Source organism: Suncus etruscus, chromosome 4 (genome assembly GCF_024139225.1).
Source record: "Suncus etruscus isolate mSunEtr1 chromosome 4, mSunEtr1.pri.cur, whole genome shotgun sequence".
NCBI classification, from domain to species: Eukaryota; Metazoa; Chordata; class Mammalia; order Eulipotyphla; family Soricidae; genus Suncus; species Suncus etruscus.
The window spans coordinates 122,024,268-122,052,018 of record NC_064851.1 but is presented as its reverse complement, the minus strand read 5'-3'; the positions used below and the strand labels follow the sequence as shown (position 1 = coordinate 122,052,018).

General features: G+C 37.7%; 1 protein-coding gene and 1 non-coding gene across 2 annotated transcripts in view; both read left to right on the top strand.

Moving 5' to 3' along the window:
* Positions 1-23,706, top strand: part of CPE (carboxypeptidase E) — a 109,972-nt gene extending 86,266 nt beyond the window's left edge. Inside the window, exons 4-9 of the mRNA XM_049772363.1 lie at positions 1,865-1,982; positions 3,892-4,074; positions 9,082-9,221; positions 13,651-13,750; positions 17,430-17,548; positions 22,911-23,706. Coding sequence (XP_049628320.1) covers positions 1,865-1,982; positions 3,892-4,074; positions 9,082-9,221; positions 13,651-13,750; positions 17,430-17,548; positions 22,911-23,009 — 759 coding nt within the window. The 3' untranslated portion in view covers positions 23,010-23,706. The remainder of the gene's footprint in view (positions 1-1,864; positions 1,983-3,891; positions 4,075-9,081; positions 9,222-13,650; positions 13,751-17,429; positions 17,549-22,910) is intronic.
* LOC126007906 (small nucleolar RNA SNORA51) lies at positions 22,364-22,496 on the top strand. The gene has a single exon (XR_007495378.1). It is a non-coding gene; the product is annotated as a small nucleolar RNA SNORA51 (small nucleolar RNA).
* Positions 23,707-27,751: the final 4,045 nt, after the last annotated feature.

Genomic DNA, 27,751 nt, shown 5'->3' with positions numbered 1-27,751 from the left:
TCTCTAAGAAGTGTCATTTTCATCCTGTGCTTTATCTCTTCTACATCTTCTACAATGAAACATTTTAATAGGGAGACTAAGATCAAATAAATATAAGATCTAATGTAAAAAAGAATACCTTGTTCTCAATTATAACTTTACATACATCTAAGAAGAGACATGAAAAATAGCATAGTTTAATTTAAATATTTAAAATTTTTAATATTTAATTAAAGAACCACGCATTATAGTTTATTGATAGCTGCACTTTAGGCATATAATATTTCAATACCATATCCGCTACCAGTGTCAACTCTTATCATTCATACTCCCATACTCGATCATCCCCACTCCCTGACCACCTCCGACAACCCTTGCCTGCCATCTTGTTTTTTTTGTTTTGTTTTGTTTTGTTTTGTTTTTGGGCCACACCCGGTAACGCTCAGGGGTTACTCCTGGCTATGCGCTCAGAAGTTGCTCCTGGCTTGGGGGACCATATGGGACACCGGGGGATCGAACCGCGGTCCGTCCGAGGCTAGCGCAGGGAAGGCAGGCACCTTACCTTTAGCGCCACCGCCCGGCCCCTTTGCCTGCCATCTTGGCAGGCACATTAAAGATCGTTTTCACCTTTGGCTGTACAATTAGACCATGTTTGCTCCACCGCCCTAATATAATCAAAGCCCAGACTTCTGTTACCTCATTACTTTTCTTTCTCATCTTCCTTCCTCTTTGACTTCTTTTCTGCCTTTTTTCTTTCTAGACTCTGGGCATTCAGATGATCCAAGCATACCCCTTTATGATATTACATTTCCTAATACCATTAAAAATAGTCTATTGTTGCTAAGTAAAGCTTATATGCTAAAAATATACGGCCTTTGTAGTTTCATAGATTTAAGTTTGAACCCTTAGCTGGGTGATCTTGGTTTTGTTTAAAATGCACAGAACCTTCACTTTCCTCCAAAGAATGATGATGCAGATTTCTACCTATAATTGGGATTGTTATTAATAAAATAGTGTATATAGGGGCTTTTCGTAAATTAAACAGAGATGTACAAATACTGTCATCACTATAGAAGACCTGATTACATCTCTAGTAAAAGCTTTGCTTGTTTTAAAATCAATCAAAGGAGGAGTCTGTGAATCTTCCGAGTAGCTATTAAAAACTCATCGCATAAAAGTATCAAGCTTTTGGCTCTGGATTAATACTTTGGTATAAACTGCATTTCTCCTTTGTTTTGCTTCCAAGATAGGAGGGATTGTAAATCATTGAAAAGAAACAACATGAACTCCTGAAACATTTGCCTTTGTTTGAAAAATTAATTCAGCATCTTAAAATAAACTGGTATTTTACAGTGAACTGTGAAAGTGATTCAACTTTTCCCCCACAGGAACAATGATTGAAGTAGGCAGTTGAAAAATTAGTAAACAAGAATTAGAAATAAAGTCTACCACATGATTCTAGAGTTGAATCACCTTAAAGAAGAAATCCTGTTCTGTAGCTCTTTTTCTTTTATTCTTGTTTTAGCTACATCTCTCTCTCTCTCTCTCTCTCTCTCTCTCTCTCTCTCTCTCTCTCTCTCTCTCTCTCTCTCTCTCTCTCTCTCTCTCTCTCTCCAATTTTAAGTAATTTGCATGCTGTTTTTCTTGTTATAAAGAAAGCCTGGTTTCCACAAAAGTAGTACTTCTAAGAACACTTAGACGCTATTGAAGAAATACTGTTACAGAAACACTTTATTCCTATGAAAATGACCACAGAGTACTTGAAATAGGAGCGTTTCCCAGTTACATTGTTGTTTTCTTCTTTACCTTTTCATTTGATTGTGCCGAACAAATGAAAATGAACTACCAACCCAATGACTATCTCTTTCTCTGATCTTGAACATAGCTCGCTCCTGAGACCAAGGCTGTCATTCACTGGATTATGGATATTCCTTTTGTGCTATCGGCTAATCTGCATGGAGGAGACCTTGTGGCCAATTACCCATATGATGAGACTCGAAGTGGTAGGTGCTCTTCCTGCTTCTTTATTGTGATCAAGGTTGACCAGGACTCTCTTGACAGGGGGTTAGAGGATAATTTCTATGATAGTCTTTTAAGGCACTGACAATCTTGTCTGTAGGAATATGTGTACATAGCATGACCAGTCCCTGTTTCATGTAGTATTGATACACACACATATTTGGCGAAATGGACTCTAACTTAAAATTCAGGGAAACAAACTGAATTTGACAATGTACTTAGAAGAGAGAGAAAGAAAACAGAAGTCATGGATGTTGGTCACTCCTGGGCCCTGCTAAAAATGGAGATCATTGAAGTTAATCTAGGTTAATGTTTAGTTGACTTATCAGTAAAGACATTGGAACAACTTCTGGTAGTGTCAAGAAAGGGACATTGAGCTTTGGTTTTCTCTAGTTGGAGTTACTTCAGTCACAAAGAGCATTAGCCAGCTTAATTTTTGTTATTCTGGGAAATTTTCTGCTTTGGATAGATGCTTATACGTCTTTGAAGGTGCTAGCTCTTTGTACTCAAAAGACAAAAGTATTGGAGACTCAGTTTTGAAGAAAATCTTTGGTGAGACATTGGTAACAAGTGAATTTTGTTGTTGGGAAACTTTGTCTTGGAATTGTCTTGGAAATTTAAAGATCTGGTCATATTATATAATATATAAACAAGACCATAGCATATTCAAGTACATATTATGTTTCCCTAAAAACATTTAAAAGGGTAGCTCCACTCAGATGCTGAAATTTATGTATGAAAGTGGTTCATTGTGACTGTAAGGTTGATAGAGGTACTTTTTTTGTTGAAAAATTTTAATTTTGTATCAGAAGTTTTTCTTGGTTAAAACTTGCAGCTACTCAAATGTTTTGTCTTTATGTGGCCATGTGTATAGGATGTTTTTAAAAGTAAAAATTATGAATAAAACTTTAAAATGTTATTGTAATGGTTTATTATTGTATGAACATGTGAATGAAAGTTAAAATTGTTATTTTAAAATTTGTTTAAAATTTTAGGTTATTAAAATGTTCACAAGTATTATTATGATTCAAACATGGCCATGTTATTAATGAAAATTAAAAGTAAAATTAAAATTTAAAAGTATATCTTGGTATTTTCAGTGGAACAGACAAAACAGTTTTCTCTCCCTCATACAATTGAACTGCAATGCAAAGCTTTGCATTTGGATATTATTCATTGTCAGGAAATGAAAGTAATTGAGAATGGTGGTGGCAAAATCTTCCCACCAATTATGTGACTTTTAAACAAACTTATAGAGGGTCATAAGATTAATTTTCCTTTGTTTTGTACATAGCATAAAATATAAACTGGAGTGATAGTACAGCAGGGAGAGCACGTGTCCCACATGCTGCAGATCTGGGTTTGAACCCCATATGAACCCCATACCTCATGTGGTTTCATTGTGAGCAATTCCAACAGTGATTCCTAGGTGTAGAGCCAGGAGTAACTCTTGAGCATTGTTGAGTTTGGCTCCCATATTATAATAAATAAATAAAATACATAACATACATGTGCTAACTGCACTATATTGCAAGATAGGCTCTTAAGACACCACCCAACTTCCTCTGTCCCTGAGAGGAATGCTTGGAGAGCAGAGTGCTAGCTTATCTTACAGTTCACTTATATTCGACTTACCATGAGCTCACTGGTTAAGTTTTTGAAACCTTTAATCCATAGGCAACATGTGCAGTCTGCCTAATTTCTTCTTTGCATCGTTAGTATCAGAAGTTACAGGCCTACAGTGTAATTGTTGAGTATTGAAATAACTCTACTTTGTCCCCATAATGTTGTAGCTGCAAGATGCCATGAGAAAGATGCCACCCTGACTCACTCTTCACACTCAGTGCTCTTTGGTCTGTGTCTGTTTCTCTAACTTGTGGGTTTGTTTTCCAGGGAGTGCCCATGAATATAGCACCTGCCCTGATGATGCCATTTTCCAGAGCTTGGCTCGGGCTTACTCCTCTTTCAACCCTCCCATGTCGGACCCCAATCGCCCACCGTGTCGCACCAATGATGATGACAGCAGCTTTGTAGATGGAACAACCAATGGTGCAGCCTGGTACAGCGTGCCTGGGGGTGAGGTTACCTTCTGCTCTTTGCTTTTGTGATGTGGCCTAGTGCTTTGAAAATCAAGGACAGTATCTTTAATTCTCCTTAATCTGTAAGAAGCAAATTGAACCAAAGGTAATTTATCCATTACTATTAGTTTCTTTGTATGGATTGTTACTACAGATGAATGAAAAAAATTGACATAACTGAAGAGAAATAAATTGGTTGCTAGTGAGGGGAAATGAATGGACAATAATTGAAGAGAAATAGACTGAAGACATCCCTTGAAAAATATTAATTTATCTCAATTAAAAAAATTTAATACAAATTCTTTTTTTCTTTTTTATTTAAACAACTTTATTACATACATGTTTGTGTTTGTGTTTCAGTCATGTAAAGAACACCACCCATCACCAGTGCAACATTCCCATCACCAATGTCCCAAATCTCCCTCCTCCCCACCCAGCCCCCGCCTGTACTCTAGACAGGCTTTCTATTTCCCTCGTACATTCTCTTTATTAGGATAGTTCAAAACGTAGTTATTTCTCTAACTAAACTCATCCCGGTTTGTGGTGAGCTTCATGAGGTGAGTTGTAACTTCCAGATCCTTTCTCTTTTGTGTCTGAAAGTTATTATTGCAAGAATATCTTTCATTTTTCTTAAAACCCATAGATGAGTGAGACCATTCTGCGTCTTTCTCTCTCTCTGACTTATTTCACTCAGCATAATAGATTCCATGTACATCCATGTATAGGAAAATTTCATGACTTCATCTCTCCTGACGGCTGCATAATATTCCATTGTGTATATGTACCACAGTTTCTTTAGCCGTTGATCTGTTGAAGGGTATCTTGGCTGTTTCCAGAGTCTTGCTATGGTAAATAGTGCTGCAATGAATATAGGTGTAAGGAAGGGGTTTTTGTATTGTATTTTTGTGTTCCTAGGGTATATTCCTAGGAGTGGTATAGCTGGGTCGTATGCTGTCTAGTTCAACCTTTATGGAAAGCAATATGGAGATTCCTCAATTAAAAATTTTAAAATAACAATTAAAAATAAAATAAAAACATAAATTGAATATGGGTTTTAACCCGAATTTTCAAATTCTGTCCTAAAAGAATAAGATAATTCATAGCAATACAAGCCTATGTCAGGAGAAAGGAAAAAGACAAAATCAACAGTTTATAAGGACACCTTAAGGAGCTGGAAAAACAACAACAAAGAAACCAAAAGGAATGAGATGGCATCTTTATTATATCTTAGTTTATGCTTTGACTATTAGTAAATGTATATTTTATTTTAGTCACTGTAAATGTATATTTTGGGAGTCAGATTTTGGCCCCTAACATATCATGATCCAGATACTGTTTATTTTTTTTTTTTTTTTTTTTTTTTTTTTTTTTTTTGGTTTGGGGCCACATCGGTGCTTACGTCTAGCTCTTTGCTCTGAGATCACTTTGATCTGGGATCACACTCTTGGCCTGGCTTGGGGTCTAATCAGGTTTGACCACGTGCAATACAAGTGCCCTACTCACTATAGTATCTCTCTGGCCCCTTGTATTTTTGTATGCTGGTATGAACAGAACAACTTCTAGATAGCAAAGCCATCTCCTATTGTTTCTCTTGCCTCAACATGAACTTATAGGGCTCTTATTTATTTTTTTTTATCAGATTTCTATGGAAATTCATCTCACTAGCAAAAAAACACCAACACCAGGAGAAATCAACTAGCTAGCAGTCCCTATGTTTTCTTCTCTCCTCATATGATTGTTTTTCTCTTTATATTTTTGTCTCATTCTCTTTGACCAATCTCTACTGGCCAGCAGTTGAAGGTGGCAATCCCATTGGCTTTAGAAGACTTCTAACAGTTGTGTAAATTCACCTCTAGTGAGGAAGGTAAAAAGTAAAATGCAAATACACTGTAATTTTTTCCTTTGTTCCTATGAACAATTTTTTATGGTCCACCTGGAAATTACTTAGGTTAATAGTATGAGTTAAATTGGGGTTTGTTTAATATGCTTTAGTGAAGTTATATATACAGAAAGAAAATTCTTGCCAATTAATATTTATCCTGTTTATCTTACATTTTGCATTAGACCATATCAAATTTATCACTTACAATTTTGAGAAATCAGATCTATATTACATATGGAATTTAGGCTGTATAAAATGATTAGTTCACTTGTAAGCATATACCTTTCTGAAATGGTTAATAAAGAGACTGGGTGGGTGCATGCTTTGCTTGTGTGAAGCTTTGTATTCATTTCCCAGCACTGCTTGGTCACCCAAAACTCTGTTAGGTAACCCCAAAATACTTCTGGAGAGGGGGACCCCTTGTGTTTCCCAACACAACTGGGCCCATGCTGCTTCATCACAAGACTATTCTCTGAATTGTCAATCTGTACATCTGGTCTAAGTTTTGCGAGGAATAACAAAAAGTTATTTCTTGGCAATTGTATTATATAAAATAATTCATGATCTAAAAAATGCAAGTAATCTATATCAGTACAACAGTGATGATATTAATCTTAGCCAATGATTTTGTTCCACAATGACCAAAAATCATTTTACTTTCTTTAACTATTTCTAGGTAATACATTTCTACATATTATTGGCTATATGTAATTGAGAACTGCTTATTCTCAATATAGACTAATGAATAAAATTGGCATCCTATTTAATATAGAGATCAGGATTTGCATGCTCATAATTCACTGAGAGGATTATTTTCATGAAAAACCCTGTATGGAAATAGAGCTGTAGATCAGCAATGAGGATGGAGCTTAGAAGATTGTGATATTGGTGAATTCTAGCCTTGGTCTGAAGTATTTATCCCGGGCAGAGTTGTCTTACTTTCAGGCAAGGAAACCAGGCACTAGGGACCCTTGACTGTTAAATGCTTATTGGATTATTATTATTATTATTATTATTATTATTAATTATTATTATCTGAGCTGTTGTGGAGGAGTTGAGGTGGAGATGGGAAGGTGTGACCTTTATAAACTTTCTCATCAGTGGCTTCTATTAGCAATCTTCAGAAAACATGGTAGCTGTGAGCTCTTTATAGTGGTGCTGATGAGATTTGGGACCAGGGCATCCAGTGGTAATGAGTGTAGGGTATGTACTAAGGATTAAATCCAGGGCCTCACACATGCAAGATATGTGTTCTACCACTTAGCTACTTTCTTGGGCCCAGTGGCAATCTTACAATAGCCAACACTTAGAGCAGTTGGGGAGTGGTGACCTTGCTCAGCAAAAGCAATCTGGTGAGATAGCAAGAACACTCCCTATTAGTCAGAGTCAAGTTCAAAATAAAATTGGATACTTAATCTCCAATGCAATTTAAGGTATTATTATCTTTCTGTCTCATAGATAGCAGGAACTCACTGATAGTTAATTAATGCATGTAATTGTCAAGAAGGTAGTAGGGTCTTATTTTATATTAATTAGCTGCTATCTTTTTGATTTGTTTTGATTTTTTAATTTTTTTTTTTTTTGGGTTTTTGGGCCACACCCGGTAACGCTCAGGGGTTACTCCTGGCTATGTGCTCAGAAGTTGCTCCTGGCTTGGGGGACCATATGGGACACCGGGGGATCGAACCGCGGTCCGTCCAAGGCTAGCGCAGGCAAGGCAGGCACCTTACCTTTAGCGCCACCGCCCGGCCCCAGATTTTTTAATTTTTGATTGAAGAATTTATTCTGTTCACACTTAAAGTAATTATTGTTAAGGACTTACTAAATCCGCCATTATAATTATTTTCTGTCATATGGTTTTCTTGTCCCTTTCTCTTTGGATTCTCCCTTTGTGATTTAGTGATTTTCTATACTGGTATATTTTAATTTGCTTCTTTTTAACTTTATTATATTAGTCAGGTTTTTGACTATCATAAGCTTTAAATTGAAAAATTTAAATTTTAAAATGAAAAAATTTAAATTAAAATAAAAAATTAAAATTTAATTTTTTAATTTAATATGCTTTATAGAAATGCAAGTTCATTTTAAGCTGGTTATAACTTAACTTTGGAAACAAAGTCTCTTCTTTCATAACCCCCATATATTTTGTTTTGATATCACATTTTTAACCTTTACATATTTTTTTAACCAGAGCTATGGTTATTTTAATTTTGTTCTGTTTTGTTTACTAACTTTTAGACCACACTCGATAGTGACTCCTGTCTCTATGCTCAAGGATCACTCCTAATAGTGATCATGGGACCATATGTATTGTGAGGGACAGAACTTGGGCTGACTTTTTTGCAAGGAAAGCACTTTGCTCATTGTATTATCTGACCCTGTTTTAATTATTTTTTGTCCTTTCACCTTTATACTAGTTATGTGATTCAAATAACTACATCTGAGTGTTGTTGAGTCAGGCTGTATACTTAGCTTTACCTATGGGCTATTTATGATGATTTGTTCATTCTATCCTAGACATCCCACAGCATCATGGGGGTAAAAGGAACAAATTAAGTAACAAAATCTTCTTAATCTCTTAAGTCCAATTTGGGATTTTTGTGTGTGGCTTCAGTGGTATATCAGAACTTCACCACTGTACCCTGAGCTGCCACAAATCACTCACTGTGTGGATAACATCAAAATGCGTTTCTTTTTTGCTGATGGGAAAATATAATTTTTATTTTGATGATGTCAACCTCTTGTTTTCTACTCAAACAATGTGATGCTTTGAAATATTTTTTTTTAAATTAAAACAAAGCTTTGTGTGTGGTGCCTGGGACTTCACATGTGCAAGTATTCTGCCACTCAGTAAACCCTCAGCTCTGCTGATAGCTGCTTTATGTGACCTCTGGCAGCTGTCCACTAACCTAACAATTGCTGAAGAACTAGAGAGAGTCTGTATTTTTGCACAGTAATAATACCCAGGTATGAGAGGTGATTTCTCTTGTGGTCTCTTTCAGGATCCTCCAAATTCACTCTGGTGTATCTTTTACTTACTTGACTGCCACTTTAGCAGAGCAACTTGTATAGAGCTTTTATTCCCACATATGTGCTTTGACCCTTCATTTGGTGTTTTGGCAGGAATGCAAGACTTCAACTACCTCAGCAGCAACTGTTTTGAAATTACTGTGGAGCTCAGCTGTGAAAAGTTTCCACCAGAAGAGACTCTGAAAAGCTACTGGGAGGACAACAAAAACTCCCTTGTCAACTACCTTGAGCAGGTAAACTGAGTCATTAGGGTGCAGCACTTATACCTAAGAGGAGCCAGTTTAAGGGCATCCACTTGAGTCAAATGAGGTCACACCTGGAACATGTGTCAGCAGTGGTTCACATAGGCTTTCACTTCTCATAGGTTTTATGCTCATGGCCAACCACTGTACCTGATTAAAACTGTAAAGTTTGTCAGGAAGTGAGTTGATCCCCTGTTTTTATTGCTCCAAGGAAAAGCAATGCTGTGACTTCCTCTGCTCTGGCTAGCTTGAGTGCGTCAGGATTACAGGCAGGACTGGGCTATCCACAGAACCATGCCTTGAAATGGCATTAGCATGCTGCAAGCTGTGTGGGTCTATCTGTATTGTGCTTTTCTCATGAAGCAACTTCTTTTAGGAAATCAAAGATCGATGAAAGATCAGTGAACACCACTAGTTTAAAACTCATGAAAAATAGATAATTAAGAGATCCAATCATATAATTAGTTGAAAGGAAAAATCTCCTACAGGGTTTTAAGGCCTTGTTTGCAGATAATTGAATGAAAATGTTAATTGGAGTAAATGACTTGCTAAGAAGGAGAGACACCCTTTCAGTAGCTATGGGACAGTTTAGTCCTCAAAATTTTTGAGGATTTTCTTTAAGAGTGGGTTATGGGTATCTGTGTCAGAGTCATCTAGGTTCCTGTTAAAAATAAGTCTTCTTGAGGCTGGAGTAATAGCACAGTGGTAAGGCATTTATCTTGCATGTGGCTGACCTGGGACAGACCCAGGTTTGATCTTCGGCATTCCATATAGTCTCCTGAGCCTTCCAGGAGCAATTTCTGAGCACAGAGCCAAGAGTAACCCCTGAGTACCTCCAGGTGTGACCCCAAAACAAATGCAAACAAATAAAAGTCTTCTCATCTGGAGAGACATTACAGAGACTAAGACACTTGCCTTGCACACAGCCAACCCCATATGGTATCCGGCGCACCACCAGGATTATTCCCCACCCCCTCTGGTACAGAGCCAGAGCCAGGATTAGCTCTTGGACACTGTCTGGAGTGGCCCAAATCCCCAGCTCTTCCTTCTACTCTCAAAATAAGTTTCTCATCCTGCCACTGAATTCCAATTTACAGGACTCAATTCTAAGTCATCTTGAAATGTACCAACACCTAAAGGTTGCAACAGTCCTAGAAACAATGGAGAATGTTCTGAAATTTTTTCATTGACATTCTTGATTGAAATGTTCTGGAGTTGAAGGACAGAACTTTCCAGGAGGGTCAAATATAGTAAATAGCTTCTGCAGTCATCAGTGAAATTTGAACTTCTGTGGTTTTCTTTGCAAAGACCATTAAGCGGCAGCATTTTGAATCAATATTCTTGTGGAGCTGCGACAGCCTGTACAGTAGAATTGCTGCAGGCGTCTTGCGTCTCAGCATCTCTAGTGGGGAGCAAATTCTTCAATGAGAGGAAAACGGGTAACACGAGTGGCCGAATATGAAATATGAAATAGTGAAACCACACACAGAGTATGTGGGCTCAACACATCTTCTGGCAGGAGTGCAACAAGTTTAATTTTTTGAGCAGGGAGATTTATAGGGGTAGCCATAGATGTAAAGAAGAATAATTTTAATCACAAAGCAAAGTACAACAGTAACAATACCTAAACTATGGGTGTGATTGTAAAAATTCTAAGTTACAAAGGAGATGGTTACAACTCAAGGCAGCTCTTAGCAGGCTTACTTCAAATGCAAAATCAGGATTAGGAGGAAGTAGGAAATATCTAGGCACTTGATCTATGCTGAGCTGGGCTCTAAAGTTTTAGAGGTCAAGTAAAGGAAGGACCCAAATCCCCTTAGGTGTGGTTAGGTGTGATTCCCTAAGGACAGTCAATAGCCCAGGGTCTGCTTTCTGGCTTAGCCCTTGATTACCAGAAACTGCAGCTGCAAGGACATATTGTCTTTGCTTTAGGTGCTAAATATTATCCAGAAAAAGGGGTTCTCTTAGTATCTTTGATGCTGGAATTTCTGAGCCAAATTATTTGATAGAGGCCATAATTTTGCCTGATATTTATAAAGGAGAGATAGCCAAATACTGACTGAAAATGTGATGCCAAGCATCTCTTTGGAAATTCCTCAACCATCCACGCAGGGGAAAAAGGCGTCCACAGCGGGCCTTTTGAGGAATCCTGTGGGGGTTATTTTAGTTCTCCCCACCAGGAAAATCTGAGGATACATCTGGTGGGTTGAACTCCCCTAAAAGTTTATGTATGTGTGGCATAGAATTTTTCAGAAAGAAGAGCTGTGCTAACATTTGTCATGGAAGGGCTCACTGTTTACTTATTAGCTATTTGGTAAACTACACACTGTCACATGTGTTATATTGTAGAGACAGAAAAATGCACAAATATTGGATTTAATATGGCTTTTGCCTAATATAGGTGGATTATATGTTTGTTTTATTTTTTGTCTTTTGGGCCACACCCAGCAGTGCTCCGGGGTTACTCCTAACTCTCTGCTCAGGAATCACTCCTGGCAGGCTTGGGGGACCATTTGGGGTGCCAGGGATCGAATCTGAATTGGCTGCATGCAAAGCAAGCGTCCAACCTGCTGTGCTATATATATACACACACACACACACACATATATATATGATTGCTTAAAATTTAAAATTTATTTCTCTAAGGTTTATACTGTTTATGATACCAGATTATAGTGTTTTAAGATGACTGAAGCATAAGTACATAAAGTAAGGTTGTACAGGGGCAGGAGTGATAGTATAGCAGGTAGCACTGAACTAGGTTTGATACCTGACACCCCATAGGTCCCCCAAGTTCATTAGGGAGGTCATCCCTGAGTATCACTAGGTGTGACCCAAACCCCCCAAAAAAGTTTTTTAAATTTTCTAAGGCACATTAAGAAAATTAAAGTTAGGGTTTATTTTTTTCTGTTTTTTTTTCTGTCCTATGCCATCTTATGAGAAGCCCTCTCTCTCTTCTCCACATTATTTCTTATCCCCAACAATAATTTCACCATGTGTATTATATTCAGGAAGCTAATTTTTTTTTGCTTCCAGTGCCTGTGTTTCAAGGAAAAGTCAATGATTCCCTAAGTCCCAATGGCTTTTTTTTTTTTTAAAAATGTTATTTATTTACTTCACACTATAGTTGTTGTTGATAAGCTTAACATTATTATTGACAATATACATAGCATTTTACCATGGGTTAGTTGACTTTAGAAAAAAGAATTAAATGTCATTTTCAAAATTTTAGATGTTCCACATTAAAAATTAGAAATGCAAAATGATTTATATTCAGTGATATCTGTGTGGTCCACTGCCAATTTTTTTTTATCCTAGTAACGCAAGGACACAAGAGACTTAATATCTCCTCAGCATGGAAATAATATTCAAATATTTTCAGTATAAAAGAAAATTTATTTTGGGAGTAAGACTGAGTGAGAAACTTGGACCTTTGGGAAATAGGGCATAATTAAAGTCATTAGATGAATGAATTATCATCTGATAATTATCATCTGATATTTCAGAAACATTGCTTTTCTTTCTTTTTATTTATTTATTTTGTTTTTTTGGGCCACACCCGTTTGATGCTCCGGGATTACTCCTGGCCTGGGGGGACCATATGGGAGGGGGGAAGGATAGAACCACTGTCCTTCCTTGGCTAGCGCTTGTAAGGCAGACACCTTACCTTTAGCGCCACCTCACCAGCCCCAGAAACATTACTTTTCAAAGTCCAGAAGATGTTATCATTTCACACACATCTTGATTTAGTTAAATCTTTGTTTGAAAATAAAAGGACAATGATTGCGATTGTTTCTGTCGTTTGTTCTGCTATTGATGTTTGTACCTTTATTGATGACTACAGTTTGGGTTAGGACTTTTATTCTTCATAATAACTCCATCACAATTATCCATAAAACTCTTCTCCCCACCCAAATCTAATCTTGGTGTATAAAGTTCACAGGTCTTTTATGTCCTGATTTTCAACCCAAATAATATTGCTGATGAGTTCCTGCAAAAAAAGTAAATATCTTTGTATGCACAGTGAACAAGTGTTGAAGTGCTATAATTAATACTTAATTGACAAGGTAATTGATCACTGTGAGCAATATACAGGTGACCAACTTTAAAGGAAAAGTAGCAAAATGTGTTAAGATCAAAACTACCTTGCAAATATGATGTTCTTTGTTCATTAGTGTCTCAAAGGTACTTAAGAATCTTTGATTAAAAAAAAACACAAACCATTTTCAGGGAATTACTTTTTATTGTCCACCTGAAGCAAAGCAGAGAAAGAAGAGTTCTAAAGCCAACGATCTTTTGAGCATTTTGATTCTTAAACAATGAGGCATTCCAGATAGTGTCTTGCTAGAAAATAAGGAGATTTTTGATATCACATGTGTGTTTAGGCCACCACCAGTATGATTTTTTTTCTTGTTCACAGATACATCGAGGAGTGAAAGGATTTGTACGAGATCTTCGAGGTAACCCAATTGCCAATGCCAGCATCTCAGTGGAAGGAATAGAGCATGATATTACATCGGGTGAGTGTCCAGAACAGACTCTAGTGTTTACATCCAAGAGCTCATTCTTAGAGCTGTGCCACTCCAACAAGGGCTTGTTACAGAACTTTACCTGGTCTCTCCCTAGCTCTGGTCTAGTTGTTTATGGGAACATTTCAGACGTGGGGCTCTCAGAAGGACTGCTGAATTTAGAAACTGGGGTGCAGCAGATGGCGCCCTTTGCATAGCTATGACACTTTGGAGCTCTGGGGTGGTGCTACCCACTGGAGAGCCTGAAGTTTTTAATGCAAAGGTGACAACTCATGTTGAAGTGCTGTGTCTTAGGTCTCTCTTAAGAAGCACTACCAGGCTGCTAAGTGACCAATTTAGGAGGAAGCGAAAGGGGACAGTCAGACACAGGTCTGAGGTCTCTTCATTTAAACTGCATTATGCAGCTTTGAGAAAAATGTTTTTCTTGAAAATTCCCTGCTTGGCCCGGAGAGATAGCACAGCGGCGTTTGCCTTGCAAGCAGCTGATCCAGGACCAAAGGTGGTTGGTTCGAATCCCGGTGTCCCATATGGTCCCCCGTGCCTGCCAGGAGCTATTTCTGAGCAGACAGCCAGGAGTAACCCCTGAGCACCACCGGGTGTGACCCAAAAACAAACAAACAAACAAAAACAAAAAAAAAAAAACAAAAAAAAAAAGAGAGAGAGAAAATTCCCTGCTCATAAGTAGTTATCCAATTCATTTTATAAAGACCGTTTGTTGGGGTTTTTGAACTATATACTCTTTATATATTTCTAGGTCTTATAATTAGCTTCTGTCCTCAGCCATTCTTTACCATTATCTCATTCTTAACTTCCACATTTATAACATGTACATATATATAACAAATATATAAATTTGTTCCTTAACACTTGACAAATATATATATTCGTTCCTTAACACTTGACCTCTAAGACTCCATTTAGTTAGCAAATAATTATCTATGATCTTCTATATACCAATGTCCTCATGAAACACCTCAGTATCTATACCAAGATATGGTTCCTGTCAGCCTTTAGAAGGACTTCCTGAAGATGGCACCTATTAGTGATCTCCCAACCACAATAACTTGCTTCTGATATAAGTTAGCCCTTGCATATCATCCAAGTATTATTTTCTCTGCATGACATGATAGGATGGTTTTAGGAAATGCTCATGTATAGGATAGACATGACAAAGACAGGAACTTTAAAAAGGCATTTGACCAGGGCAGCATAATAATAGATGAGTAATGGTGTCAGAGACAGACATGTTGTCTCAAAAATCTGAAAGTGTTTTCAGGAGAGAGTGCTAAAATAATGTCAAGTGAGGTGAACACTGAATGAACTATTGTGGAGAATCCTGGCAAAATCATTTCAATGGAGTGACAGGAGCCTAATGGGGGAGTGTCCATGAGAGAATAGGAGAGACAGTATAAATTTATTAGAGTAAATTTTTCTAGATATTTTTCCAAAAAATACTATCAAAGTATTCTGGATAGATGGAACAGGAATTAAGGTGCATGCCTATTTGATCCTTGCTATCACATATGGTCTCCAGCATTATGGGGTGTACTTAAACACTTCCTCTTAGGTTCTCAGATTGAATGATTTGCCAATGGGTCAAGAATTGTTAGAAATTACACCAACTTCAGTGCAGTGCTTGCAAGATTTGCCCCCCAATTTTTATGTTCTGTTTCAGAGTTACATAAAGTGGAGATACTCAGGACTTACTCCTGGCTCTACACTTAGGATTCATTCTGTGGGCTCAGGGAACCATGTGGGATACCAGGGATTGAGCCTGGGTTGGTTGCATACAAGGCAAGCGACTGACCTGTTATTGCTCCAGTCCTCCATATATTTTTAATAAAACAAATCTATAAAGTAAGTTAGACACTAGTTTGTTGAAAGGAGATAAAGAATGAAGTGCTAAATAATGAAGGCTTCTTTTTATTTAGCAGTTTATTTATTAATTGATTGGTTTTGGGGCCACACCCTGCGATGCTCAGGGAATACTCCTGGCTGTGCTCAGAAATCACTCCTGGCAAACTTTGGGAACCATATGGGATGACAGAAATCAAACCCAGTCTGTCCTGGGTTGACTGCATGTAAGGCAAATGCTCTAATGCTGTGCTAGCTCTCCAACTCCTAAAGAAGGCTTCTTTTTTTTTTTTTTTTTGGTTTTTCGGGCCACACCCGTTTGATGCTCAGGGGTTACTCCTGGCTAGGCGCCCCTGGCTTGGGGGGACCATATGGGACACCAGGAGATCGAACTGCGGTCCTACCTTGGCTAGCGCTTGCAAGGCAGACACCTTACCTCTAGTGCCACCTCTTCGGCCCCTAAAGAAGGCTTCTTTATTATGCTTGCTTTTTTTTTTTTTTTTTAACAGTGAAACAATCTGTAAAGCATTAACGATAATGAAAATGAAGAGGATTTGTTAGGGAAGTCAGGAAATAAAAGGGAGGAAGTATGATTGTGACTTACTAATAAGTCCTTCCTATTCAGAATAGACTCAATGCAGCAGATTTAGGGTTACTTTGGAGGCCAGGACTGACCTGTACTGTGAATTAGATTTTGCAAATGGTCTTGCAAATCATTGTTTCCCAAATCATTAATCTGCCTAGACCCAAGAAAATGGTGGAATGAAAGGGACAAGGAGGAAGGGACTGGAAGGAAGGCCTAAGGGCAATGGGTCCTGGGGCCGGCTGCTGCTTCTGAACCCGACTGAACATCCAGGTTTATGGCTTTTGCCTCCTTGCAGCCACATGGGGGCAGGCCTGAGGTGGAAGTTGGAAGTTACCCAGGATGGGTAGTTTGCCAAGTCTGGGCAACAAAGTGGAAGAGCAAGGGAATGGAAAGCTTGTAAGTAAAACTAGGGATTTCAGTCATGGGTAGCTGTAGAATCTAATCTAGGTTCAGGGGGAACAAGGGGGCTGGGATGAATAGTGAAAAAAAGCATGTGAAACCTGAATCAGCTATACAATTCTCTGGAGAATGGGTTAAAAATGCAGTTCATAGAAGGCACTCTAGACCAACGTATTCTGAATCATAATCTGAACCCATAGCTTGCATTGCACACAGCCAAGACTGGTTAGAACCCTGGCAATCAATATGGTCCTCCGAGCACCACCAGGAGTAATTTCTGATCACAGAACCAGGAATAAGCCTAGATCATTGCTGGGTATGGTCCAAACAAACAAAACAAATCAAAAAATTACAACCCTCAAACACCCAACCAATCCTACATTTCTAATAAATGTGTCAAGGATTCTGGTGAGACTGTTGATTGCGGCAATATTTTGTGAAGCATCAGTTGGAAACTCCCTCAGCATCAGGCTCTTGGTAGCAATCAAAGCAGAGCTAGAGGCAAAGGGAAGGCTCTTGGGAACTTTATGTCTTCTTTTTTTGGTTACTCCACACAAAATGATAAGTATCCTTTATCTTAGAAGGTGAATTAGGTCAGTTAACATCAGTGCTTGTACAATTGCTACAGGGAACGGCTCCCTGATGAGTTTCTTCTCCAAGGAATTTCTCCAGATTTCATACATGTCTACTTTAAATATTGAGAGCCAGAGAAGTTGAATTGAGGTGTGGTGGGTAGTCTTAGTGGTGCTATTATTCGTTGGGTGGATAGTCTTTGTGGCATTATTATACATTTCACATTTGTACCTGTGCCTGTGATTTGTTTCCTTGCAGCAAAGGATGGTGATTATTGGAGATTATTGGTACCAGGAAACTATAAACTTACAGCCTCAGCCCCAGGCTACCTGGCAATAACAAAGAAAGTGGCGGTTCCTTCTAGCCCTGCTGTGAAGGTAAGTTTCATAGTAACAGCTAAGATTTATTAAGCACTTAACCATCTGCCAGGCACATTAAATGAATTCTACTCAATATTCATATTAGCCCATTACAAGATAGATGCTATTCTTTTGTCTAATAAACTAAAGAGACAACTGAAGTCAAGTTAATTGTCAGACCAAGGGTTTGGTGGGATGATTTAATACCAGTTAGTGTGAAGTTCTGCTTCCTGTTTCTCTATTTTTGAAAATCATAGACAATCTAATAAAAGTTTAAAAATGAAACTTTTGTATGTCAACTTTGATTTTAGTCTAAATGAGATAGTTCCCATATCCTTTTATCTCTAGCTTTTAGTATAAGGCATTATTCACAAATATTTGAACAAATGACTCCAAAATAGTTTTTGGAATTAATCATTTATTAAGCACAAATTATGAGTGAGACACTATATGCAAAAGTTGTTGCTTTCACAGCAGGTAAGGTGCTTGCATTGTATGCGACCGACCCAGGTTTGATCTAGGCATCTCATATGGTCCCCTGCTCCTACCGGGAGTAATTCCTGAGCAAAGAGCCAGGTACAACCCAAAACCAACCAAAAAAAAAAATTCTTGCTTTAGGTAGTTAACCATTTTTATTTTACATGTCTTACTGTTGATGTTCAATAAATAGAAGTTAATTTTACTTCTCTTAGAACACTTGGACTGCTTAAACAAAATACCACAAAAGAGAAATGATAAAAAAACAAATTTATGGGCCCAGAGAGATAGTACAGCGGTGTTTGCCTTGCAAGCAGCTGATCCAGGACCAAAGGTGGTTGGTTCGAATCCCGGTGTCCCATAGAATCCCGGTGTCCCATATGGTCCCCCGTGCTTGCCAGGAGCTATTTCTGAGCAGACAGCCAGGAGTAACTCCTGAGCACCACTGGGTGTGGCCCAAAAAAACCAAAAAAAAAAAAAAAAAAAAAAAAACCAAAAAAAAAAATTTATTACTTGCAAGTCCAAGAGCATAATGTCAACTTGATTCCAGTCTACCAAAAGCCTTCTTCCTGGGTTATATCAGGCATGATTCCTGGTATCTTCTTGGTTAACTATCACATGAAGGAAGGGATAGGGAATATCTGAATTCTTTTTTTCTGAGACATATGTCTCATTTATGAGGCCTCTTTTATTATATCTGCTCATCAGAATTCCCTCTAAAACCATCATCTTTGACAGTGTTGCAGGTGATTTATGTGAAGTGGGGAGGAAAAGAGAGTATAATAACTTCAAGAAGGGAAACTACCACTTTACTCTAACCTGCATTGTTGCTCTGGGAAGTGCTCAGGAAAGTCAGGACTATAAAGTCTTTCATTAGCACCTATACAATGTGGATACCTGTATCTCCTCAGCATTTCTAGGTAGTGGTCAGACTGGCCCTGAGTTCCACTTGATCTACATGGCACAGGAAAAATAAGGCTCACCACCCATTTTCTCAGGGTGTCATGGAACTCAGGCTGGAGTTAGGAATCACTCTTCTCAAGGAAAAGAAAAACCAGCTCTAAATTCTTCCCAGATTCTTTTTTAGGTCATCATTTTATTTCACAGAAAAGACTTTGGGAGGAATAAATAGAGAAATAAAGTAGTTTTATTTAGAAATTATGAGGAGGTAGAGAAAAGAAAGGGTAACATATTCAAGAAAGAACATGAAATTTTCTAGGAGGAGACACCCCATAAAGTAAAATTAAAAATGACATGTTGAGATATGGATGACCCCCAGAATATATACAAGTGGCAAGCCTGCCACTTGCCTGGCCAAGCTCAAAGAACCATGTGGTGCTGGAAACCAAACCTGGGTTTCCACATGAAAATTAGGTACACTAGACTTTTGAACTATCTTCTTGACCCTACAACTTAATGATTATTTTATTGATTGTATTGCTAGATTAGGCCTCAGGTTCCAAAGCCAGGATACTGGAGAGACATGGATCTGGAAGTAAATGTTGATGTAGAAAATAATACACACACACACACACACACACACACACACACACACACACACACACACACACACAGAAGGAGAAATGGGTTCAGGAATTCCAACATGTAAGCATTCAGCTCCTAAGAAGGAAGGCAGCTTAGTGGTTGAAGACCTTTTCAGGAATGCATTACCTTCCTGAAATCCAGGCTTTTATTAGGAAGAATCAGACCACACCTTGGGTGGAGAACGAATATTAAGTAGGGAGGGACACAGTAATCCAATTATCAGATTACACTGTAGGGTGGAGAATGAATACTAAGTAGAGTAGGACCCAGTGATCCAACATTGAATTTTTATTTATATATCGAATAAAGGAGTATAAATGGTTCTTATAAATAACTTGAATTTTTGCTATTACTTCAGTTTTGATAGTTAGTAGTATGTATTTTTGGGGCTTTACCTATATCTGCTTAAATAAGGAGATAACTTGGACAAAGGAAACTTGGGCAAAAATAACCAGATGCAGGTTGTAAAAAGTTCAGTAGGTTGTACAAATGCAGATTGTTCAGTTTAGCTGGAGCAAATAGGGTGCTGGCACTACATATGTTCCTTAGAGGACTCCAGTAGTCACTCCTGAGCAAAAAGCCAGGAATGACCCTTAACACCGTCAAGGCTCTAAAAATTTTCATCTACCTTGTCTCTTAGCTTGCTTATATGTTTATATTTATAAGAAGGTAGTGAGGGGGCTGGGAAGGTGGCGCTAGAGGTAAGGTGTCTGCCTTGCAAGCGGATGGACCCTGGTTCGATCCCCCGGTGTCCCATATGGTCCCCCCAAGCCAGGGGCGATTTCTGAGCACATAGCCAGGAGTAACCCCTGAGTGTCAAACGAGTGTGGCCCAAAAACAAAAACAAAAAAAAAAAAAAAGAAGGTAGTGAGTATAATCATATCCTTCAATAACCAGAGCTGGAGTGATAGTTCAGGGGAGTAAGTTGCTTGCCTAACATGCAGCTGATCCAGGTTCAATCTGTGGCCTCCCATGTGGAGGCTTCCTGAGCTCCTCCTGAGCCCACCAGGAGTGATTCCTGTGTGCAGGACCAGTAGTAACCTTTGTGTATAGCTGTGGCCACAAAATAATGAAACAAAACAAAAAATCTAGAAGGTCCAGTTATCTGCTCAAGGGCTCATAGTTCCATGTGCATTGGGGCATAGACAGACTAGAGGATTGCATGGTAGAAGGATGGAGCTGGGGAAGTATACTTTGAATAGCTCATTTATGATAATATGTAGGGATTCCATGCAGATTTGATGAAGATATTCACTGCAGTTGTAGTTACCTTGCCATTGTAAAAACATCACATCTTGTTTTTTTAAAAAAAATCTTTTTAATGGGGGAAGAAAGAATAGGCTGATGAAAAACAAGAGGGGCAGAGTGCCAGCAACCTTGGGCATATTGGTGTAAAAGTTTCATTCCCATAGAAACAACAACACCGTATGCTTGAGACTCAAAGTTAAATTTGTAAGTTGGTGTTGAAACAAAACAGCAATGTTTTGATGTACCAATTTTATAAAGTTTTGCGGTGCAATCCATGTTACCTTTTAGAGACAAACCAAAGATTCATTTCTCAAGGTTATTGCTGCCAGTTTTAGCAGCACATATATCTTTTATATACATTTGTAATAGATGAAGAATTAAATCGCAAATCCTTTTTTTAAAGCTTAAACCGTGTACCAAGTTTTTGATTCAAATTGTGTAGGATAAGTTAACCTTGAATTGAACTTTGTTAACCAATATAAGTATATTTCTGTAAGCATAGTTAAGTTGAAATAAAGTCTAAAAAAGCCAAAAATATATGCTTAGTATAGTGGATAGGGCACTTTCCTTGTACACAATGAACTTGGGTTTGACCCCAACATATAATCCACTGATTATATCATCAGAAGTGATCCCTTAGTTGGGAGTAAACCCTGAGCACTGCCAGGTGTGGTATTAAGACAAAAACAAACAAACAAAAAAACCCCCAAAAAACAAAACACAAAACTAAACTAAATGTGCCTCAAGGAGCAGGTTGTTGAGTGAGAGGGAACCTAGGGACACTGGTAGGAGGAAAGTTGTTACTGGTGGTGGGGTTGGTGTTGGAACATTGTTTGCCTGAAACTCAACTCTGAATCACTTTGTAAATCATGGTGCTTTAATAAAAACATTTTAAATGGATAAAAAGTGTCAAAAACCTCACATAATGGGCACACCCACTTCTCTCCCACAACTCCCACATCCCCACAAAAGCTCAAAAGCTGTGATGATTATACAGTGAAATGCAGTAAGAGTGGAGTTCCTGAGTCACTGGCCACTTTAGTGGTTCGGAAGAGTATGTGTTTACAGAATCAAACTTTCTGGAAAGAGAACCTTGTGGTTTGGGAAACCATTACACTGGACTGTATTAATCTGAATCCAACTATTAGGAGAAAATTTAAGAGTCATAGGGGAAGCTCGGTAAATAGTACAAGGCAGAAAATTAGCACCAGATTCTATTTTTATAGGATAGAAAGACTTCCTTTGAAGAGTCTGTCTTGGGGTACAGTGGGTAAGGCACTTCCCTACATGTTTGATCCCCGGCACCACATTCTTATGAGCTCTACCAGGAGTGATATTTGACTACAGAGTCAGAAGTAAGGCCCGAGTATTGCTGGGTGGGGTACAAAAACAAACCAACCAATAAAAGAAATCTGTTTTTACATAATCTCTTAAATAATATTGTGAAACTACTAGACCAAAGTTATTTAAAATACATTTATTTAAATACATATTAAATACATATATTTAAAACTTTAGTTTGCTCTGAAGAAAAAAAAATAAAATAAATAAAAGATAAGATAAGGCCTCCCAAATCTTACCACAGGCTGTGTTCTTTACACTGGCTGTATAGAAAGAGGAGGTACAGTAAAGGCACCCCATATACACCTCAACACAGGCCCCTTGCTGGGTATGTATTGTGAATTGGGGGACAAAAAAAAAAAAAGATGACAAGAAAATACATTTTCCCCTGAAAGTATCATTTTCCTGATTAATTTTTTTGGTTTGAAAGTACCTTTTTGTTTATGATAAGAATTATTTTAGAAGGGCCAGAGCAGTGGCATGGAGCGGTAAGGCTTGCCTGTGCTAGTCTAGGACAGACTGCAGTTCGATCCCCCAGTGTCCCATATGGTCCCCCAAGTCAGGAGGGATTTCTGAGCACATAGCCAAGAGTAACCCCTGAGCGTCACCGAGTGTGCCCCCCCAAACAAAAACAAAAACAAAAAGAATTATTTTAGAATATACTTTAATTCAGGTGACTAGATTGGACTTATTCTATAAACTTTAATTTCAGTCTTTTAACTATGAATATATGTACAATAGTTGACTATGATCTTATTTTCTCCTTTAGGTTGATTTTGAACTGGAATCATTTTCTGAAAGGAAAGAGGAAGAAAAGGAAGAATTGATGGAATGGTGGAAAATGATGTCAGAAACTTTAAATTTTTAAAAAAGGCTTCTAATTAGTAGCTTTTAATCTATCTACATAATGCAGTATGATGTAATGTGGCCATTTTATTTTAGATTTTGTGCAGTTAATATTTAACATTTTATTTTTTTCATTAAAATATTAATAGATATTAAATAATTAGACTCTTAGGTAACAAAATAAGAACTTGATATATTTCTTCTCTTATAGTACTTCATTTTCCTATATATAATACAAAGAGGACTGTAGAACAGATATGAGTTATCTTACCATCTTACACATAAATACAGTAGTCACACATTATCTGTAATACAGTTTTGAATAATTCTAACTTTTAAAAATTAGTGAAGTGATTTTAACATACTTGGTGATCATGTCATATAAGGAATGCTATTGAACAGGCCAACAACTATAGCTCGGGAATGGGGAGCACTATAAACACAGCAGGATTTAAATAGTTCAGTATAAATTGTCATTTGTCTCTTGTGCTGACTAGATATAAAAGCATGCTCTTCTTAATGCATTTTTTGATGGAAGAAAATGTAAATGTTTAGCAAGAAATCTTATGAAAGCAATGAAAATTGATTTCTTGAAAGAAGGATAATATGGTCATATTATTCAGCCTGTTCATACTACTTCAGAATTTAAGATTTTTCTCTTGGTTGTGGATTGGCCCAGAATTGCATTCCAAATGAATAAAGGTTAAATATATATTATATATATTCTTATGGTCTTTATTTTAATTTCTCTATAAATTTTGATGTGAAATTGTAGGTTCGTGACAAAGTATTCTCCTGATTGTGACTTCTCACTTGATCATTCTTTATTTTAAAATATAAAGGAATATTTTGAAATTTTTTTGAATTTGAAACGTTTAATCTTTAAAAATTTGTTAATTGATTGCTATGTGTCAAATACATTACAAGTACTGTGTGCATAAGACTCTGATACCATGGATTGTAGAATTCTGTTATGGATACAGAATTTAAATGAATATATAATTATTAACAAGAGTAAAATAATAGGAAAGAATAGATAGAAGATAAAGAATGAGAGAAGTTTAGAATGAACAAGGGAACTCAGGTATATCTTCTCAATGTGTGTAAATCCAGATTTGAAATGTGAGGTGTGAAAAATGCAGAATGACAAGTAGAGGTGTGTGTGTGTGTGTGTGTGTTGTATATCGATTCTGTATATGCAAACGTGTGTGGTACTGGTGTTGTGGATGATTAATATAATTAATATAAATATGGTATATATTGTTTATCAAAATAGAGGCTAGTTGTTATATTAATAGACCTCAAAATATATATTAGTGACTTCAGGGCATTTACATTTTTTATTTTGGTACTTCCACAAGGCAGAAGACAGAAAGATTAGGTGACTTTTCTTCACAGTCATTCTGGGAACCATTGTGACATAAGATTGTCTTTTAGAAAGTCGCACTGGTGGTCACCTTCATTATAGTTAATGGTAAAGGAATGGGAGCTGTCAAGAGGCTGGAAGTAGCATATTTAACTTCTGCTTATATCACAATGCTAGAATCATTTTCATTAGTCTTGTTACTGCTTGGGATTTTGAGAAATAAAATCTAGCAATGTATCTAAGTAGGTAAGGAACGTGTTTTCATGAGCATTTGACAGTTTCTGACAGATAAAGCATGATTTGCTGAAGGAGTAATAGAAGTACAGAATGACTGGAATAGAGAGAAGTGGGAATTAAAGGCCTAGAATGTGAACATGAACAAAATCATGAAGGAACCTAAGGATTTATAATTTTGTTTTGGGCACTACTAAAATTTTCTTTATGTAGGAAGGAACATTAAAGTCATCTTGACTTTATATAGGGAATAGAAGAAATGATTTAGGAAGCTATTAGAGGGGCCTAGAAGAGAGGGGGGCTTGGATGACATTGGGGCAGAAAAAGTAAGAATTAGGTGGAATCAGGTATCAAAAATATATTCATGTTTGTCATTTGAGTAAATAGTACTTTGGTTATGGCATACTGAAAAGCAAGAAGAATGGAAATGGTGAAAGAATAAAAGTAAGACAGAAAAGTCAATCTTATCCTTAACCTAATGGAGGTGTTGAATGCTTGAGTAGATATTCTCGTAACGCTATTTTACTTTAAAGGCCTGAGATTCAAATAGAGATTTGGGTTGTAATTGACAAGTAAATAAAATGGCCTTAACATTTATTCATCCAAATGGTACATTTTTTAAAATGTTTAAGGTAGAAAAGTTTTTGGGAAGTAAAGGAGAAAGAAGGAACTCCCCATGTGGAGAGGAATTTAGCATAGGTCTAAATTCAAATGATACATTTTTGTTTTTGTTTGTTTGTTTGTTTGTTTTTGGTTTTTCGGGCCACACTCGGTTGAATGCTCAGGGGTTACTCCTGGCTAAGCACTCAGAAATTGCCCCTGGCTTGGGGGGACCATATGGGACGCCAGGGGATGGAACCGCAGTCCTTCCTTGGCTAGCGCTTGCAAGGCAGACACCTTACCTCTAGTGCCACCTCGCTGGCCCCGGGTTTTTCTTTTTTTTTTTTTTTTCAAATGATACATTTTTAAGAATGAAAAGACACAATCTTGCCAGGAGAGTAAGTATATTCCAGAACTATTAGGAAGAAAACTTGGAAATATTTAAAGTCATAGAATATGTAAAACTTTCCTTTAAACTTTCTCACAAAGTTAGAATAAAATTAAAATCAACATGACTTTTAGAATCTTCCAAATTTTGTTCCTTTGTGGTTATGTAAAACAGGATTAACTAGACCAGGTTGCAGTAGGCAGCAATCCTACATCTTCTTGATTTAACTTCAGTCATTTATTTTTTATGGAATATCTGTAGGCTTATGTAACTTAAGAAAATGTGTAGTGACTCAGCAGTGTAGATGTGCAAACCTTGTGGTTCTGCCATGTTCACACAAGGCCTGTTTGTGTCTAGATTTAGGAAGAGATAGTTCTTTCTTCACCACATTAGCTAGAACTAGTTGACAGCTTTGTTCAATCACGGTGCCTGGTGAATAACAATCACTGTCATAATCTTTCATTCCAGTGCCAACATAACTTTGCTCTTTTCCCCGTTCCCATCTCCCCCATGTATATAGGGTTCACTTAACCCCTTCTCAAGGGAAGTGATTTAAAGCCACATCAGATTTGAAGCTTTGAGATTCAAAATTTGGAATTTTTGAGGGGCCCAAACAATAATCTCTGTTTACATCTGCATTTTGTGTTAGAAGCTAAGAAACTAATAAGAACATGTTATATATTTCTATCAAACCCAACTTTGCAATGATAGAATAGGACCCGGGTACCACTGATGAACACTCAATTCGAACAGTGAGGAACAGCAGGCATGTGGCATCATTCATTCATTCAATGGTCTGCAGGCAATGCTGAAGCCTGGCCAAGCAGTTCTTTTACAGGCCCCCTCTCCTACGAGATGGGAAATGTTTCTGGTTTGGGGGACTGATTCCAACTTCAGGAAATTGTGTTCCTTTTTCAGTGTTCCCCATATGGTATTGGCTTTTCCCTTTGATCTCCTTTCTCCTTTGTTGAGCATTTAGGATTATGAAGTGTACAGCTTCATTATCTCAGATGTGGAACCTCCTAGTCACTGCAGCAGAAAGAGAGACTGAAAAACCAAGAATAGGTTTTCATTGCCATAGACTGTTGGTGATTACACGACAGCTTTACTCATAACCCATCCTCTGGCATGAATCACATGAGTCCCTCAACTGAACAGGATGGAGGAGGTGGGGAGATCAAGTAGAATATATGCCATCGTTACTAAGCCATACCGACTGAGTCAGCTTACCCATGGAGCTGTTAGAGGAAAGTTTTTAATTGTTCTTGCAACACTTGTCGTGACAAAAGGTTTTAAAGGTTTGTGCCCCTCAGCACTCTCTCCACCTTCATTATGCTCTGATGTGATTGGTTGAGCAGTTTAGAAGGGATTGTTGGGAGGGAAACTCCTTTTAGTCCATCTTTGTTTTCCTGTGCTGTAGGGCCTCCAGTGGAATAAGATACCTGGCCTTTAATCTCACTCCTCACTCCCTCCTTCCGACAGATAAGTGACTCACTTCACTTCTAAGTATTAACAGTTGAGCTGATAGAATAATTTGGTGCAAATCTATAAAAGGACTGTTCCTCTTTTAACTGCCTTCTCTGCTGCAGGCAGAGGTAGCTTCAAACTCTTTGGTGCCAAATTTGGCTTTGAATATGTGGGTTGGGATAAAAGAAGGGCGTTATAGGCATGGTTTTATTTTATATTTTTTGCCACGAAATGGTGCCTCAGGAAACCCAGGGGTTGCTCCCTTTGATTCTCAGCCAGGTAAGATTGGTTCACTGCAGTGGCTCAGTACTGATCTTGTGGGTGTGGGGGAATACCAGTTCACCCTGGGGGCTTCTTGAGGGCCTCTAGGACTATACTCCTCAATGCTGGTGAGACCATGTAGTACTGATGAACCCATGTTGGGGGCACACAAGATGTGCACTTTAATCTCTGTACTTTCTCTCTGACTGCAAGGCAAGGAGTCATAATAAACTCAATGGTTCCCAGATTTAATCTAACTTTCTCCAGTTAATAGTGAATCTGAGAGTCTATGGTCTGTTTTTTTCTTTTTTTCCAACTGGTTTGGAATTTAGGAATAGAATAAATGGATATAATATGTTGAATCTCTAAAATCTCTAAGAATCATAATATTTCAATATCTTAGATATAATTTTTTAAAGTAGGTGTGATTAGCACTTCTATTATTTGA